Raw genomic sequence first — 17683 nt, 5'->3', positions numbered from 1 at the left:
GCATGTGACTCTGAGGAGTCCAAGATTCGCATAAGACTTCTCATGAAAATTCGGTTTTATAATTATTTCCTAAGAGGTGTGAAGGGAGTTGAAAGTATACTGGCTTTTGGGATCCTGGATTGAAGTATGGCTTCAGGCTCTGTCATTTAGACCCTGTGTGATGCAGACAAGATATTCAATCTTTGTAAAGCCTGTTTTCTGCATCAGTAAATTGATCATCTCTTCATGTACCATAAAGGTGCTGTAAAAATATCAAAAAATTTGAAAAAACAAGGTACCGCTATTAAGTGAATTATTTTTTACTTCTCAGTCACTCTGAGATACAACTTCTTTCTGCAAATTTCTAGCTGCAAGATTTTATAGTCTGAATAGTAAAATTAGGAAAAAATGACTTTTAATGATTGAGACAGTATGATTCCTACAGAGAGATGTAGAATGTATTGATGCTAACCAGAGTCCAACTTGAAAACAGAGGTCTCAGATCTTTTCATATTTAACTTGTGAGAACTTGTTAGAGTAATGAGTAAGAAATTATTCCTACTTCATGTTTCCTCTTGGAGGTAATCATAGCCAAATAGTTCAAGAACAGCATCACTTTTCAAAAACCAAATATTGATCTGTTAAAGAACTAAGCCTAAAATATTATAGCTTAGTATTCTGTCACTCAGAGGAACAACCCGAGCCAAATGACTTTCATTTAAAAACTTTTAGTGTTACAGGTACTCTTCATTCATTATTTACTACATCCTTGATATCTGAACACTGAAATCTAAGAGAAAAAAAAAGTCGATTGTACTGAAACCACCCAGACTTCAGTGCCTCCCCAGTTTTGGAAACTTTAGCACACCATTTCCATCCTAACACGGAATTTCAGTGACTAAGCAGATATCTCCCTGAACCTAAAGTAAGAAAAAAGCTTTCTCACTGACTTTATTCCTGCTGATCCACCAAATGCACAAAGTAGAAGTAACACTGTCCATCGTAATTAAAGCACAAGTAAAAATGTAATTAGACAAGGGGTGAGAAACAGCCTTCTAATTAGAGCACCATGCATTCCACAAAATTCTCAAAAACTTTATTCTGATTGGGTGCCTAAGTTAAGCCCTTTGGAGAGACATTTCTGTTGCAGAGTCAGAAATAAAAGCTCCAAGTCCCTTAAAGTTAGAGCTGTAACCACCAACATCTATCCAACTTGATGGGTGCCTGTGATACAAAAACATCTGCTTGGCGCTCTTCTTTCAAATTAGAATTATAAAATAAAATCAAGTTAATTAAACCAACAGCAAAATTTTCACTTTTTCCAGCACAAAAGTTAGCAACAGCATATGTAATGTCAGTCAGTGAAGAATTTGTAATAGACCAATAAACTGCACGTTTTGGTGACAGATCTAAGAGAAAGAAAATCATCTCTTTGAATAACAGAAAGAGTTTTTAAAGGTCCCCCCCCCCAAACAATAAAGCGCAGTAGTAAACTTGAGGTCACACATTTCTTGATCTGAAGCTGAGCACACCGAGACCCTAAATTGTAACCTCCTGCTATAATAGCAGTTCAATCAAGTGACGCCACTTTGCTGCAGATACCATACCATTATAACGAGGGTTCTGGGTCTGCTCATTTCGTCGTCACTTTCCAGAGGCAAAATTTCGTGGGATGGTTCCTCCTCCTGGCGTCGGCTACAAATGTGTGGACAGCTCCTCTGGACCACGGAGCGAAAAGCCTGCAGCAGAACAATGCTGGCAGTGCAGCCCATTGCTGCATCCTGGAGCCTACAAAATAACTTCTATGTTGATGCTATGTTTGCAAAACAGTGGCTCCTTGTCCCTGAACACAGCCTACATAGCAGCTGCAGCCAGCTCAGGCTCCAATCACTTCCTTGAGCTCTGATCATCTGATCAGCGCCAAATAGCTTGGATGCAGAGATGGGAAAGATTGGATCCACTGAAACTGAACACACTCAGGAATATTAGAGCATTTCGACCGGAGAGTATTTCTCAGTTCATCTTGAGAGCCTGTTTCCTGTTCATTACAACAATTCCGTTCCATTCTCCTTCCAGAGCTCTGAATAAATATATCTTTCCCATAGACATTCAAAGAAATCACTTTTGCAAAGTAAACAACTGAAAATCTGACTTACACTGACATTTTTTTCCAAATCTGACTTCACACTGACATCTTTTTCCAAGGAAAATGAGTGTCACATAAAGAGTTGAAAATGATTTTTTTTAAATGTAAACACTTCCGAAAGGAAATTTTGCTAGACACCTCACTAAGTGATTGGGGTTTTACTTCACACAGCACTTAAGTTCCAGAAACGGAATCGACTCATCTGAAATGTGGCACCCACTGAATCAAAATGAATTATCAAAAGTATGCACACATTAACCAAACCCATGCGAGCCCGTGATTTCCTTTCAATGGTGTGGTTGTTCTGTTCCCACACATGTGGTTCTGCAGCCTAATACATTTTTATATTTACATAGGCAGCTTGCAGGGCTAAAAACGTCTATTACGGAGGTCACTCAGCTGACTGAGCCACTCAAGCTGACCTCTTAGAAAACGCAGCTGTCAGGCACTTTCACATCCTATCAATAGGAATTTAAGTCTTCAGGAAGGACTTTGGTGGTTAAGAGTCTAGTATTCCCTGACTCCTGCAAGACCAGTCACTTAGGAGGCAGCCAGAGAGATGCTTAGAAGTCACGTGACCTGCCTGGCCTGGCTTCAAGGTCTAATGGTCTACTGCAACAGAAGAGGGCGGCAGGGGATGCTTGCACTAAAAATATCTCCCGGAAAATGGATTTTGCTTATAAACGAGGGAAGTATGAAATCCCCAGTAGGATTTGCAATGTCGGGATCTTTCTGTGAAGCCAGTGCTCCCAGGGTAACTCTGGGAGTCAGAGTGAAAATATTTTCTTTGGTTTCTGGGCCCCTCAGTGCGGAGGTGCTGCAGTAAAGTGTGGAGAAGGCTGTTTTGCTGGAAGGCTCGGCCCCTCCCGCCCCAGTAAACTTGGTTTCACAGAAGCATCTAGCATAATGCCCAATTAGGCACCCATTGCTCAGTAATCTGTCACAATACAGCACTGTTTTAATTAGTGTTTGTCAGAGAAGTAAAACATTTTTGTTTCTTTCAAGAGGCACTGGCTGCCAATAGTTTCTCATCTCCCTCTGTTTTGAGCAAACATATTTCAGTGTGGCTGGAAAAAGAAGAAAAAAATGCTAATGGTGCTGGCAAGTCCCCTCACTCCCTGCGGACCTTTGTCAGAGAGCCCGGGTGCTAATCTAAACCATTTTTTACTCCGAACAACTAGGGCATTTACTGAACAGAGGCTACAATTTAGCTTGTCTGGCCTGTGTGTATTGACTATCTATATAAATGGTGTCCACCAGGGACCCAGCACAGAGTGGGCTTCTGTGATTATAGAGATGTCTTTTCAAGTATGACTGCCCGTTCAGACGGCCTGCCTGTCAGTGCCTACCCTCCCCCCCCCACTCCCATGCCCGAGAGAGAGCCCTCTCCAACCATCTTCTTAGGCCCGGTCCTCTGCTTGTGAGTGAGTAACTCAAAGGCAGCAAGGCACTGACTGAATGCTTAAGCAGTCCATTAGCTCCAGCCGGCAGCGGGATCAAGCGGGAAGCCGGATCCCTCCATCACGCAGCACAGCTTGGCAGGGAAGAGGCACTTGGCTTCCCAGACTCCTTCTAGCCTCCCCTCCCTAAGTCTGGCTAACCTCTAGGGTGGCTTTTGGAGTCAGATGTTTTGGCAGGTGCCAAAGCCTTTGGGGAAATGAATGAGACGCTTTCTAGCTATTGGAGTTGTATTACCATTGATGCCCTCTTTGCCTCTGAGGAATTCATCCCCATCATTGATGGACTGCTGGGGGCCTCTCTGTATTCTCTCTCCCTCTCCTTCGACGTCTGTCCTCAAGGAAAGGGACCTCCAAGAATTACTTTCTTGGGAACTCAGTACACACCACAGTTACCTCGTGAACAAGAGACCAAAAGGAGGAAAAGCAGGGACTAACAGTTGGACATGGAGTCCAATATTTTCTTATGAAAAATTTTAAATATGCAGCAAAATTGCAAGAAAGGGAATGGGTTCTGAGCTATAAGTGTTCCTTAGTAAATGGAGCCGGGTGGGTGGGGTAATAGGGGAGGAGGCAGAAATCAACCCAGACAGAAGGCCCTCCCCCAGCCCCTTCATATTTAGCATACAGGTAGATACAGAGAAAATATTTTAAAAGGAATGAATGCTTCACAAGTATCTGCTTTTTCCATCTGCAGTATTAATAATATGAGTATTGATTTGGCCTTCAAGTATCAAATAGGCATATCCTTGCTAATTAATAACTTTCCGGGAATTTTGCTCTCATTCACCTCCTTCCCCGAACTGTGTCACCTTTTTTCATAGTTCACTAAGGTATTTGGTAAATATGAAATGCTGGAAGTAAGATTTTAAATTATTATCATAGATGAGAAAATAATGTCACTATCATTTGTAAAACTGAATTTCCCAAGAAAGTGGTAAGAACTAGAATTCATTCTGAGTTATTAAATAAAATACATATATATGTATATATACATGTGTATGTATGTTTGTATATATGTACCCACATATATACATTTGCATATGTTGTATATATTCGTGTGTGCATATACACATATGCACATACATGGAGCAGTCCATGGAGGGGAGGCTAGAAAGGAGTCTGGGAAGCCAAGTGCCTCTTCCCTGCTGTTATATTTGTTCATTCATTCAGCACTTATGAAATCTTAAATTTACACACAGTGAAAAATCTTTCTTGCTTCAAAGCAGAGATGGCCATGTTGTATAGACACGAAGTAGCCTTTGTGTAGTTAGAAATGGGAGGAAGAGGGAAGACAGTATTGATAAGGTCAGGTATGCACACCTGGGAGAAAGTTTAATATAGAAAGAAAAAGTAAAGAGTTCTGAAGAGTAAATGGGAGACATGAAAAAAAACCCCAAAAAGAAAGACTAATAAAACAGATTTAAAAATTCACCAAAATATCCTTCAGTCCTTTCTCAAATGACCACTTATCCAATTCTCCCCTCTTTTCCCTAAATCCTGGCAAATATGTTTCATTTTTTTAGCTGTTTTCAATTTTTTTTGGACTAAGAATTTTTTGATTCACTCCTGCCATTGGATAATGCATCCAAAGATCTTTCTACAATGGGCAAGGGAAATCCATCTTTAATTTAAATAAATAAAGTCTGTTGAAAGTGCTGGACTCTCCCCACTTTGTTAAAGTAGGTAAGAGCTATACGTCTAAGCATGCCCTGAGATGCAGACTGTGCTGAGTTGGACCATGTCTGGAAATGATGGAGGTGGAGCCCACACTTCTCTCTCACCCAAAAGACACAGGCCGAGGCCTCTGAGCCTCCACAAGCATCACAACAGACCTACGTGGAGGGAGTGAAGTTTACTGCCATCTTCGCAGGGCAAGTGCACTGAATGCTACTGCTGGTAATGACATCATCTTGTGGAAACAAACATGAGCTCCGATGAAGATACCATAATGGGGAAATGAAGTGTAACCAGGTCAGCCCTCCCTGCTTCTCCGACATCCCTGACACTCTTCACCTTCATCTCATTGCTCAACACCCTGGAGTTGCTGGTTACTACGGCAAGAGGCTGATAGGACCATAATTAGAACTTATCTGTAAAGAGAAATGTATGGTTGAGATTTAGAACGTCAAAGATTTTGCCTAGGAAAACCATACTTCACCAATAGTCTCAAGTGAATCGTCACCTCCCCAGAGAAAGATTCTAAATGCCCTCAGATTCAATTAACCCCACTTTTCCCCCGGCTTCCAAAACATGAAGGTCCAGGAGCCTCTGGGAACTGGCTCTGCACTGCACGCACACGTCCCAACGCAGAAGAATGTGGTTTCTGCCACGTTGGGAGTCCAGATACCTTGACTTCTAGTTCAGGAGGGTAGATGGAGAAGGTTTGTTTCCTTCTTCCCTTGGCAAAGTCCAAGTGAAATGACAGCATTGAAGTATGAGAGGGACTGTATTGATTACAATGGTGTGGGGAAGGCTTTTTCAGCGGATGAGACTTTACAGGAAGTTCTATTGAAAAACAAAAAGTGAATGTGATCACACTGATCCATACCCAACATGAAGGATCAGCAATGTGCACACAGCAGAGGAGGGCTCACTGCTCTCCACCAGAGCCCTGAACGGGCTCCAGGCTTGGAGAAGGTGGGTGCTGGATAGGAGAAAGTAATTCATCTGCCCTCCCAAGAGTATCCGGCACTCACAGAACACCAGAGCCCCGGACATCCACTCTCTAAAGAAGAGCAAAGGCTTCCAGGATCCCAGCTTAGGAGTTGGCACCTCAGAGAAATGCCCACATTATTTCGACATTGGCAGGTGGAGGCGGGGCACATCTCTAGCCTGTCTGCCTGGCTCACCCTCTGAAGTAAAGACTGCACCTGGGGCACCTGTCAACCTAGAAATCATCAGTCAGTTGTCAGTCTGGTCTAGTTCAAGTTGGGGGCTCAGACACAGAACACTTTGGCCACTCAAACCAAGAAGATCCCCCTCTGGAGTTGCATTAATTTATAACGAAACTAACAGTACGTGCACAGAGTGACGTGGCCCGAATCAAAGTAGATCCTTGTCCCCAGTGGCAGCCTGTGGGAAGGCAGGCAGCGGAGGGCAGCAGAGAGGCTCACCGTGAGCTCTGGACTCAGAGGGGCACGTGCTAGTGTCATGGCTCTGCGGGGGGAAGCTGTGTGATTGTGAGTCAGTTGCTTAACCTCTCTGCGCCTTGATAGTATCTGCTGTAAAATGGGGATCATCCTTGATAGCTGTGAAGATATTTATTGGTGGGAGGAAAAATCAAAGACTAATGTGGAATCTGGGCTATAAAATCATCAAGCAGATACATTTGATGCTGCCTTTGCTAATGGTGATAACAGGGGCTGGGTCTACTCTCTCTCAGCCTCCACTCTCAGTTTCAACTTGACTCCGCCCAAGAGAAGCCTCCCCTGAGGGGCCTTGCCTTGCAGCCCTGAACCTCAGTCCTTATCACTTCATCCTGTGGTTTCCTTTCTAAGACACAAGCTGAAATTACCTTCTGAAGAATTTCATTTTTAAGTGATGTCTTCCTCTTTCTATAGAGCTCAGATTGTCTTTATTTGGTTCACTAGATGTCCAGTGCCCACAGTGTGGTTGCTGCTCAATGAACAATAATAATGATACTCATAATAAAGCAAGCCCTTCTCTGGCACTCACTGTGTGCCAGCCGTACGGGTCTACGTATTGATTCATTTACATGGCGCTCTTTGAGGTAGTTCTCTGATCATGCCCATTATACAGATGAGAAAGCTGAGGCACAGAGAAGTGAAGTGACTTGCTCAAAGACTCACAGCTCGTACGTGGCAGAGCCCAGGGTTTGAATTCAGCCAGAGCCTGAGCTTATTACCAATTCCAAACATCAAGTCTGTGCCGAGCAAGCCTTGTATGTTCCAAAGGTGGATTTATACCAAAAAATTTTTGGCACATGGGTGGCTGTAGTGAAGCAGTCCTGGAAAGTCCCCTTTGAGAGCTGGTGTGTCTCTCGCAGGCAAATCTGTGATGTTTCCTTGGGAGACAGCTTCAGGAGGCAGCCAGCACTCTTAGCAGACTGTTTCGGGTTATGGTATAAATTGCATTTTGATGGCTATGTAAAACATTTAAAATGTAATGAATTTGACGATAAGGAAAAAAAAATTTAATTGCTGTGTTTACTGTGTGAAGTGCTCACCTGTCCAAATTGCCTGTAATGCATAGAAGTGGTAGACGGAAGCGTGACCAGCTCCCCCTGTGACTCTCTGACGCAACATCTGTTCTCACATGACAGGAGATACTGGTTAACACTGAAATGTCCCCAGAAAAGAGGTTACTTCAGGTCCAGCAAGAATGAGGCCATTGTCCTAAGACACCATTTCAGCCTGGACATGGCCATCCAGGCTCAGAGAGGACCGCCTGCTGCCACAAGGTGTTGAATCTACAGAGGCTTACAGCCCGGCCACATTGCAGCCACCTGCTTTTCTGGGCGAGTGTGAGAACCTGGGCACAATTAGCAAGCTGGGGGAGTAGAGCACCTCACAGTCTCGGTTTCGCTTGCCTGCACCCCCAGGGCATTTTGTGCAGTCCTGTGACCGGAAGATCCTGGAGACCAAGCAGAGGGAAGGAAGTTCCATTCAGTTATCTAAGCTGCAGGACGGCTTTTACATGGGACCCCAGTGATTGGTGGAATGAAGCCATCAATCAACAAGGGATAAAAATCGACTCCTCCTTCTCCTCCTCCTTTTCCTCTTTCTCTTCTTTCTCCTCCTCCCCCTGTCCTCCTCATCAGAGTCATCATCAAAGTTTAAATCCTGTTGATCTTCTTTGTAAACTTTGCAGAGGCTCAGCAATTATTCCCAAGTGAAAGTGACCTCAAAGGAAGAGAACCGCCCCCACCCCAGCCTCTAAAAACAACTCAGGATTTAGCTCCAAGTTGAGTAAAACCAGGTCATGGATTTGGCCATTTTGCTGAGCAGGGATTAAGGAGAATCTTTTTCTTTGTCTATTTTCAGATAAGTAAATCCCCTCAGGTACAAACCCAATTAAATGGCTCGGAGGGAGTTAATCAGTGCTTTCTTGGCTAAAACGGGGCAAGAGAACCCAGTGAAATCATTCTCCCCAAGGCCCCGTTGCCTTTGTCAACTTGCACCTTTCCCTCTGCCTGTGCAATTCTTCTCAAGACCTTGGGATTCTGGTCTGTTTTGATTGTAAGCCACGGCCTCTTTGTTCCACATCTGATTTCACGAGTTCTCTTCTCTCAGTCTTTCTCTTCATTTCCACTCAGAGTAGCCTCCTGATTACAGGTATGCTTCCCACTTGCTGACGGTTGAGTCCCACAATTAATCACTTTGGAAACCAGCACACTGTTCTTTCACTGGAAAAACCCACGTGCTGTTGCCAAGCTCTTATTTTTCTTCGTTTTCCTGCCTTTAGCGCTGGTGCTGTTCAAAAGCAGTTTACTGTTTTGTTCGTACATTTAGATGCATCAGAAAACTCTCCTTCATTTCTCTCGAAGGCAGCTTCCTCATCAGCAGCTTCCTGCAGGGTGCATGGATAACTTATATGCTCCATTAGTATCATAGCTTCTACATTTGACTGCACTGTTCTCAGGTCAGAATGAATCTGTCTTATTCTTAATTGCAGCAGTTGGGCAAAGGCTCAGGAAGCAGACTGCCAAGATGAAATCTCTGTTGAGACATTTACTATGAAGCACATTTTTAAAGCCTCGGCTCCCTTGCCTGTTAAATGGATGAGTACTCACGAAGATCTAAGATCCATGTCAGGGCTTGGCACAGTACCAGACACATGGTACGCATCCCCTACATGTTTGCTAGTTTTACTAGAAAAGAGTAGCTCACAGGACTTTCCGACATTGTTTGTGTTTCCACACTTCCTTCATAAATGTTTTTGTTGTTTGTTTTGGTTTGTGATCTCCCAACTTTTTATTTGTTTGTTTGTTTAGGAATATACAGTGTGCCCTGGGTGATGGATGAATGGGGATGTTGGGCATGTCTCCACTGTGCTTCAAGTTCAACCTCCATGATAGTGTGAGACAAGATCCATACCTGCTCCCCAGTCCACCGGCAAGGGTAAACAAGTTTGAAATAATATAATAATATCTCATTTAACTGGAGGTTACTTATTTGCAACCTCAATATTCTCAAGAGAGCCAAGTCCTGGAAAGCAACAGAAACAACTTCTGCAGAGCCAGAAGAAGACAGCACCTGATTCAATAATCTATGAAGCTCACAGGACCTGCTCAGGGAAGAGATGCTCATACCTTCAGAATTCACTGTTTAGCTACCATATGCAGAAGTCTAAAGAACTTGCTCAACTGAGCTTGCAATGGCCTTTGACCAGAAACAGTGTATTTTTACCTACCCTGATCCAGTAAGAATAGGGAGCCGGCAATTACAATAATGTCCCTGCTAAATATAGAAATGCTGACAGATGTCAAACTTCTTCAGAAAGATTGTGGTCTGTCCAGGCATTAAGCCACCAACCCACCAAGACTGGGGTTTGGGGCCTGTGTATCTGGGGCAGAAATAAGGCTATATTATTCTAGTCCAGTTCCTAAGAAGTGATTCAGAGCAATGAACATGATCTTTGGAGTTGAAGAGACCTAAGTTTGAATTCTCTGAGCTTTATGGTCCTCAACCACATGATGGAACTCAGATGACCTTTTGTGCAGTTACTTTAACAGAGGACACTACTGTTACTGGACTGAAGGGGTCCATATGCCTGCACGCATCAAAGCCCAGCAAGACCTAAACAGAAGTTTGCAGCCAAGGAAATCACAGGGATTTATGACGGACATGGTATGACACCCAAAGTCACAGGTAGCTCATGCTTAGAGACCTGACTTCCTGGTGATTTTCAGGGGACAGATTATACAGGGAAAATCAGTAATCATGAGATTCTAAGAGTAGGGTCATATAGTCTCTACTGAGTGGTGGGCGTTATTGATCATTGCATTTTGTCCAGATGTCAGCTATGGAGTTGTTCAGTCAAATTTCACAAAGATTTGTCCTTTGGGATCATTTCACTTTCCTGGGTCCAGAGCTAAAACATAACTGAGGCTGAGATACTATGTGCAGTTTGGTTAAAAACTCTTTCTCAATAGCCAATAGACTCAGAACCTTGTTTCTAAGGCTGCTGGATGCTGCCCAGAATCTCACTCTCCTGGGGTCTTAATGATTCAGGAAAGGAGAGGGAGGTGGGTCAGTCAGCATGCCAGGACAGGCTGGTTTGAGTCAAAGAAAAAAAAAATCAAAATCAAAGGCCAGATTAAAGAAAATAAGGTTTCTGCATGGTTACACAATGTATGAGACATTGTCCTAAATGATAGATTTCATTGTTCTTTTACCACTATTATTAATACAACTATTATATTTATTATCATTGTCATTCTAAATAATTGTCAAACGGGGTAATAGTCCTGTGAGACAAGGTTTATAGCTAATATAGTCTTGTGCAAACGGTAATGAACAAAAGAAAGAGCCTTGCCACCAGAATGAAAGGGCAAGGTCAAGAGTAAGGTGAGGTAGGAAGTGTTGTAGGGTCCTCTACGCTCCCCAGTGAGTCCAGAGTGCGTGGTCAGTCCCACTAACTTAAAGGTACTTCCTCCCCACTCCCATTCTACCACACGCACCTGTCCCCCCAAAAGAAGGGAAAGATGATAGATTCTGACAAGAAGAAAGTGATAGAAGGAATCAATATCCAGAATGCCAGGGGCTGATTCATGGCAGGGGCCATAAACACCGTGAAGGACATAGACTGCTCAGTGTGCTGGCCCAGTCGGGTAACAAGAGGTCACAACGATGACACTGCTGCCTCAGAAAAGGACCAAGCATGTCCAGTGGCCACAGTTTCAGAAGAAAGAGAAGCCTCAGAAATGTTCTAAATAAATATCCGTCAACGACTGCTTTCATTTTTTAAAAGTTTATGATTACACAAGATACATGATGTTATCTTCAAAAGTTAGCCATGTAAAAAAAATGCTCTCAGCTGAGGGTGGATAAATAAGCTCTTAACTGTACATTCAGAACTTGTTCCATTTTATTTTCTATGTTCACATTTTTTTCTCCTCTGAACTGTGGCAGGAATTAGCCACCCACATCCCAAACATTCCAAGTTAAATCTAGTTTACAATGATCATGAATTGGTTTCCAAACACGAAAACAGCAGTCTTTTAAGTAATTTAAAAACATGCGTTCCCAATCAGTTTGAAAGATGAAAAAGATGGTGTCAACATGAGCAAATGTCAAGTTTCCATTCTTTGACAGGACTCGGGAGTAGCCCAACATAGCATCCTAGAAGTCCCAGGCTCAGGCTTCGGAAAGAAGAGGAGAACAAAGCAAGGTTCAGAGCCAGCAGGAGCAGGAGGGGCGGGGCTATGCACAAAAGATGAACGTGATAATGTTCAGTTTCTCTTTACACCCTAAACTGGAGGAGGTAGATTCTTATAGATAGTGTTATCTCCATTGTCTGCCACTGACAAATGAAGCTATAGCAGTTCTTCGAGAGGACTTGTGCAACCCGTATTCCAGCAGGATGTATTTCCAGGTGGGAAAAGCAGTAGGTGAGCCTCTGACACTAATTATAACTCCAGACGGGTTTTACTGCCTCTCTCTGGATCTACGTTTGTGATACTGGTGAGGTTGCAGGTAACACTGCAGAACTGAAGCTGCAGTGAGGCACATGGTAGATTTTCCCTACCCTCAGGTAAAGGGTAAACAAGCCAGCAGCATCGCATTGCTCTGGCAACCAACCTAGCACAGCACAGGAGAACAGAGGGAGACCTTACATGGAGATTGCACTAGGATGGCGAGGAGGATTGAGGGAGGAAAACCCTTCCTGTCCATTTCTGGAACATGGCCACAGGGGGAAGTGCAGAGCTCCCAGTCTAGCCTGGGAAAAGGATGTGTTGGTTGGGAAGGTGGATGGTCTGAAGTGTATGGAATTTGGGGTCCGAAGGTTTAAGTGGAGGGAGGGCAGAGACTCAGTCCTTCACCTTTTCCGTGCTTGCTCTGTCAGGGGCCAGAGTGTTCCTGGACCAGCAGGCTCTGGAAACCACGTGGTCTGACAGCAGCTTGGCTTCAGATGCAGAAAGTGGCAGCAGAGCTGTGGCTGCATAAGCCATGGGCATGCAGGCTCCAGAACAATGCCCAAAGCCAGTCTGCAGCTGGGGGCAATCTAGGCACCTCCATGATGGTGCTGCAGCCCTTGCATTTCCCAAAAGATCTTATTTTAAATGGAGAATGAACTCCAGGTACAGCCTGATCTAACCTGGCAAACGCTGATGGAGTTTCTCTTTGGGTGTTTTAGAGAAAATGGGCTTTGAGGTAGAAGCCAGCCACTCTTCCAAAATTGTTTAGCTTTTGACTAAACAACCTCTTTCCTTTTTCACCAGACCTCTGCCTCCAGATTTGGCCTACGGGCAGCAGGCAATAGAACCCCATTTCTGTTCAGTAACATTTGCTTCTCCATAAAATCAGAGAGTGAGAACAGATGATCCCAGGTTCCAATAGCTGGTCTAGGATCCAATAGCTACATCTAACCACAAGATTCAGAGAAGACCAATAACCAATGTCTGGGCTTTGGGGAGGAAGGATGACCTAGAAAAAGTCATATATACTATGTTCCCCCTACCAACACTTTTCTAAGGCTATGATGAACATTACAAGCAGTTCTGAAAAAGGCAGAAACACTCTGAAGAGTTAGGGGGAAGAAAAAGGAGCTGGAAATGAGGTGGTGGAAGGAGGTCTAACAAAATCCATTTCTTTTTTTTGGAGATGGAGTCATTGCTAAGTCAGAAACCAGTAGGACTTTATTAGGCCTGCTTTCCCCTGATCCAGTGCTAGAGGCAGAATAATGGTCCCAGCGAGCTCTGAGTACAGAGTGTTGGGGAGGAGCACCAACCTTCCTTCTTCCCTTCCAAGTTCTGGCTGGTCCAGTAATCCCATGTACATGAGGGAGATTAAAGGCAGTTAGGGGTTATGTATACCTAACCCCATGATACCTAATCTATTATGTATGTACATACTGGGGTTCTACAAGAATATGGGGTCTGAGAACAAATCTGGCAGTTGGGGTTATTTGCCTTCTTAAACTAAGGATGAAGTCGGGGTGTGGTTTGGGACTTTAAAGTGAAGGAAGACAATTCATACGGAGATGGAAGAGCAAATGTTTGTTAAGTAAATGTTTGCTAGGCCATCTTTAACAATGAGACCAGAAAGGACTTTGATCAAAGGGGTCCTAGTGCTAGGGTTCCCTCTGTCCATCACACCCTAGCTCATATTAAACCCTAGTCACCTGTGAGGAATAACTTCCTGGAGCAGATCTTTTATCTAAATCCTTTTAGGCAGTTAAGGGGAAGGTCAAAGTTTTTCCCTGAGTTTTTCTTTCCTTAATAGTAACCAGTTTAAAATACACTATTTTAGGTTGGCAAAGTCTGTTCCCTTGGCATCAGCAATGTCCTGGGGAGCAGAAGCAGGGTGATGGGATGGTCACAAGAAGACTCGGTTGGTCTGCCTTTTCTGTGATCATTTTCTGGGCCACAGACCCAGAAAGTCTGTCATTACCAGGATCCGTGACCTTGACACATGACCTTGGAGCTTTGTCTCCATTTCCGGGAAATGAAGATGATAAGAACACATTCCTACCTCATACGATGAGTCAGTAAGATAATACACCGAGAGCACTTAAACCATGCCTGGGACTTAGGAAGAACCCAATAAATAGAGAAGGTCTGTGGTTTATGAACTCAACTCAGGAATTTCCGCAGCTGACAACCCCTCCCCAACTGAGTCAGGTGCGCCTTTCACTGCTGGGCGGCAGGCACTGCTGCTCATGGAGAAACAAAACCTCCCACAGCGGGAGGAAGATCTGGGCTCTGGGCAGTTTAGAGCAGAAGAATGCGCACAGAACACAGGATGCTCCCGTTTACGCTTCAGGTGAGGCAACGGCCGCCTGTTTTCTATTCAAGAGCAGAAAGGCAAGCAGGAGGGAGACGCACATTTCATCACTGAAGCGACTGCATTTTGACTGTAGAAAGTGGGCCCCTCCTTCCCCTTCGTCCACTCTGACCCCCACCCAACAGGACACAAGAACTCTGCCCTGCGCTGAGCAACTCGTTACCATTGCCCGGCCCTGCGGCCTTCCTCCCACCGGTCAGCGCGGACTGCGCATTGCCTGCGGGAGTAGGAAGCAACAAGCAGTCCAGCGCAGGCGGCCCGGTGACCAGAGGGCAAAACTGATTCCCAAACTGGACTGCATGGGGCTGAGATCCCAGCCACGGCACTGGTGTTGCTTCTACTTTGAAAAGTCTTACTCAAAACTCCTCAAATTTGATGGTATGTACCATTAGGCCTTTAAAAATACATGTGTAATCAGGCTATGATATGATTCTATTGCATTTCCCAAGGAGAATTCAAAGCAGCTTAATGCAACCTCAGGAAAAGCCTAACCCCCAGCTGACAGAAGGATGAAGAAATTTCCTACGAGCCTCCTTTGGCTCCAAAAGCACAGTCTGTCAGTACACACCTGTGAATGAAGACTCTGGCAATTCAGATCACTTTGAACTCATTTACTATATAACCCTTGTTTTTAAAAAAACGATCGATCGATTTATACCATGATTACTTTTGCAGGTGCTGATGGAAATATAAGTTTGAGAATGCAATTTAGCCAGAGGCAGTGCATGTGCTGGTGAAGGAAGGACCCTGCCGAACGCCGGCCTGGCCTTGGAAGCGAGGGAAGTCTCTCAGCACTTCTCTGCCCTCGTGCCCACCACAGAGAACTGTTGTGGGAATTTAATGAGATAAGACACGTAAAAGTACACAAGTGATACGCCGCCAGCCACTCTGGAGCTCTGCTGCAAGGCGAGATGGTACCTAGCGCAGAGGTGCAGCCGCAGCTTCGGATTTCCATCTATCCTCACAGACAGGCTGACCTGTACACACACTGGAGACACTGTCCGGGCGAGATGGTGCGGGATCGTGCAGGACTGCGAGGGAATGCTGATGTGCTACTTGTATGTAGGAAAGGGAGTGAATGTTAGCGCTTTAGTAATGCAAGGATGGTTCACTGTGTGCATCTCAGTACATTCACTGTTTTCAGGGTTTGGGAAGTGACCATTGCTCCATTTTAACTATTTTACTTTAATGGGTTTTTTTTTTTTTTGAGGAAAAGGTGTTGCATTAGCTTGAAGGTTTTAAAAAATGCATCGCTCACATTCTTGGCCATAAACTTGCCTTAGCATGAAAAGGACTCCACTGATTATCAAAATTTAATTTCTGCAAAAGCCAAGTTTTTCTACGTAAGGTGAACTTGCGCATGGCATGGTTGTTCTCGGGCATGTCAGTCATTCACATAATTGATACTCTTTGCCTCGTTGGAATCAATGACGGGGTAGTTTGAGTCGACCGGTACACTGTCCAAAAATAAATGGCCAGACCATTATTGGCCTAACTATTTGTGTTCAATAAAGTTCTTGCTCAGGTCTTTTGTACCAAACTGCTCATGTGTTCCATCCTGAAAAATAAATTGAAGTGTCCTACCCATTTGGGCAAGCACCCTGCCCTCTCCCCTCTCCCTCCACGTGTGGTCAGAGCTCACTCTGCAGGTCCTGTCTCCAATCGGGTGCAGTGGGGCGTGGTGGCCACCAGGGGTGGGGCTGGGAGTGAAGGAGGATGAGCTGCCTGGTGCGACACAAAGTATGAGAACTGAATTAGGAGCAGAAGCAAATCTTAACAGGCCAGGATTCCATTCAGACCTGAAGGGGACGACTGAGCAGGAAACCGTGCCCAGTGGTTCACCGACTGGCACGTGGGCTGGGCCACCTGGGTCCAAGTCCTGGCTCAGCCCCAAACGGCATGTGACAGTGGATGAGGGGCTTGATGTCTCTGTCTCATGTGTAAACTGAGGAAAGTAAGTGCAGTAACAGGATGACCATGCAACCGACCCTCGGGTACCATTAACAATTATGCTAAGACAAGAGGCATGAAGAGGCTCTATGCACAGACAAGTGCATGCATGCTCACCTTGGTAATTTCTAACTCTCATGGTTGCTGTGAAAAATCAAATGAGGTCATCCATGTGAAATCACTTAGCCAGGTGTCTGGGGCAATAGCACCAATAATTTAGCAACATTAATGGGGCTTAATAGTCAGGGGGTCCGTCCTGAACCACACAAGAAGAAGCTTTTGAACTTGGCTCTGCATGGAGGTTGGTTGGCTTGCAGAGTGATTACATTTCAGGGTGGGAGGGAACGAGGGCCCCAGACGTGGAGGGAGGTATGTAGGTGGATTTCCAACATGGATGGGGTTTGGCAGGCAGAAGCAGGCTCAGGTGAGGCTGCAGCTCCAGGGAGAAGCTGGAGTGAGGGAGAGAAACTAATCTGGAGCTCCATTGGCCCTGCTGACTTCAGGTTAGGGCAGGAGGAAGAAAGGTAAGAAGAGTCCCATTGTGGTGCTCCCCTGACTTCGGTTTGCCCTGCACCTGGGATCCCCAAATCCTCACCTCTCAGTTCGAAATCTACTCTGATCCCAATGCCTACTTCCATATTTCTATGTAGACATTTTGCTCCCCACCAAATTCAGCAGCGTCTTTGGACACTGCTTCTGAACCAGCTCTGCCACACAACTGTCCCGTTGTTTTTAGCAGCTGCACCATTTTCCCTCAGACATTGGGGCAATTTTTGCTGCCTGCCTTTTCATTGCCTTCCATGTGCAACGGTGACAAGCAATGCTCATATGCCCCTACTGATGGAGGACAGGAGGACAGAAGGACAAGTGTCAGAGAGCAGCCTGTGCTGGGCAAGAATTATGTGAAACTCAGCACTTGCTGCCATAGGCTGCCCTCAGGAACGGTGAGCAAAAGAACTGAAGTCCAGAGCAACGTGCAAGCTACAGAGACCAGAGTCGACTTTGAAGAGTCATGACCAGACATGCAATGTGGTCCAAAGCCACAGAGAAGATTTCGCAATCTGAAAGACAGAGTCTCAGAGGGAAGACTGTGGTCCCCAGAGAGAGACGGACCCAGGGGGACTCCAGAGGAGTGAGTAAGATGTGGGTATGTGGGCAGGGGCACGGGGACAAGACCCTGT

General features: G+C 45.0%; 1 protein-coding gene across 4 annotated transcripts in view; it reads right to left on the bottom strand.

The window, feature by feature from the left end:
- DOCK10 (dedicator of cytokinesis 10) overlaps window positions 1-17683 on the bottom strand; it is a 227806-nt gene that overhangs the window by 167869 nt on the left and 42254 nt on the right. For 2 of the 4 annotated variants that reach the window (XM_053666155.1, XM_053666189.1), the window contains exon 1: window positions 1587-1829. The exons of 1 other annotated variant lie outside the window; for it this stretch is intronic. In XM_053666155.1, coding sequence (XP_053522130.1) covers window positions 1587-1751 — 165 coding nt within the window. In that variant the 5' untranslated portion in view covers window positions 1752-1829. Of the gene's footprint in view, window positions 1-1586; window positions 1830-17683 lie in introns of those variants that run through there. One more of the 4 variants, XM_053666113.1, reaches the window with a different exon arrangement.

This window comes from Artibeus jamaicensis, unplaced genomic scaffold, assembly GCF_021234435.1.
Source record: "Artibeus jamaicensis isolate MK-2021 breed Jamaican fruit bat unplaced genomic scaffold, CSHL_Jam_final contig_1015, whole genome shotgun sequence".
Classification (NCBI taxonomy): Eukaryota; Metazoa; Chordata; class Mammalia; order Chiroptera; family Phyllostomidae; genus Artibeus; species Artibeus jamaicensis.
Note: the sequence above shows the minus strand (reverse complement) of the source record. Positions and strands in the feature narration are given on the sequence as shown.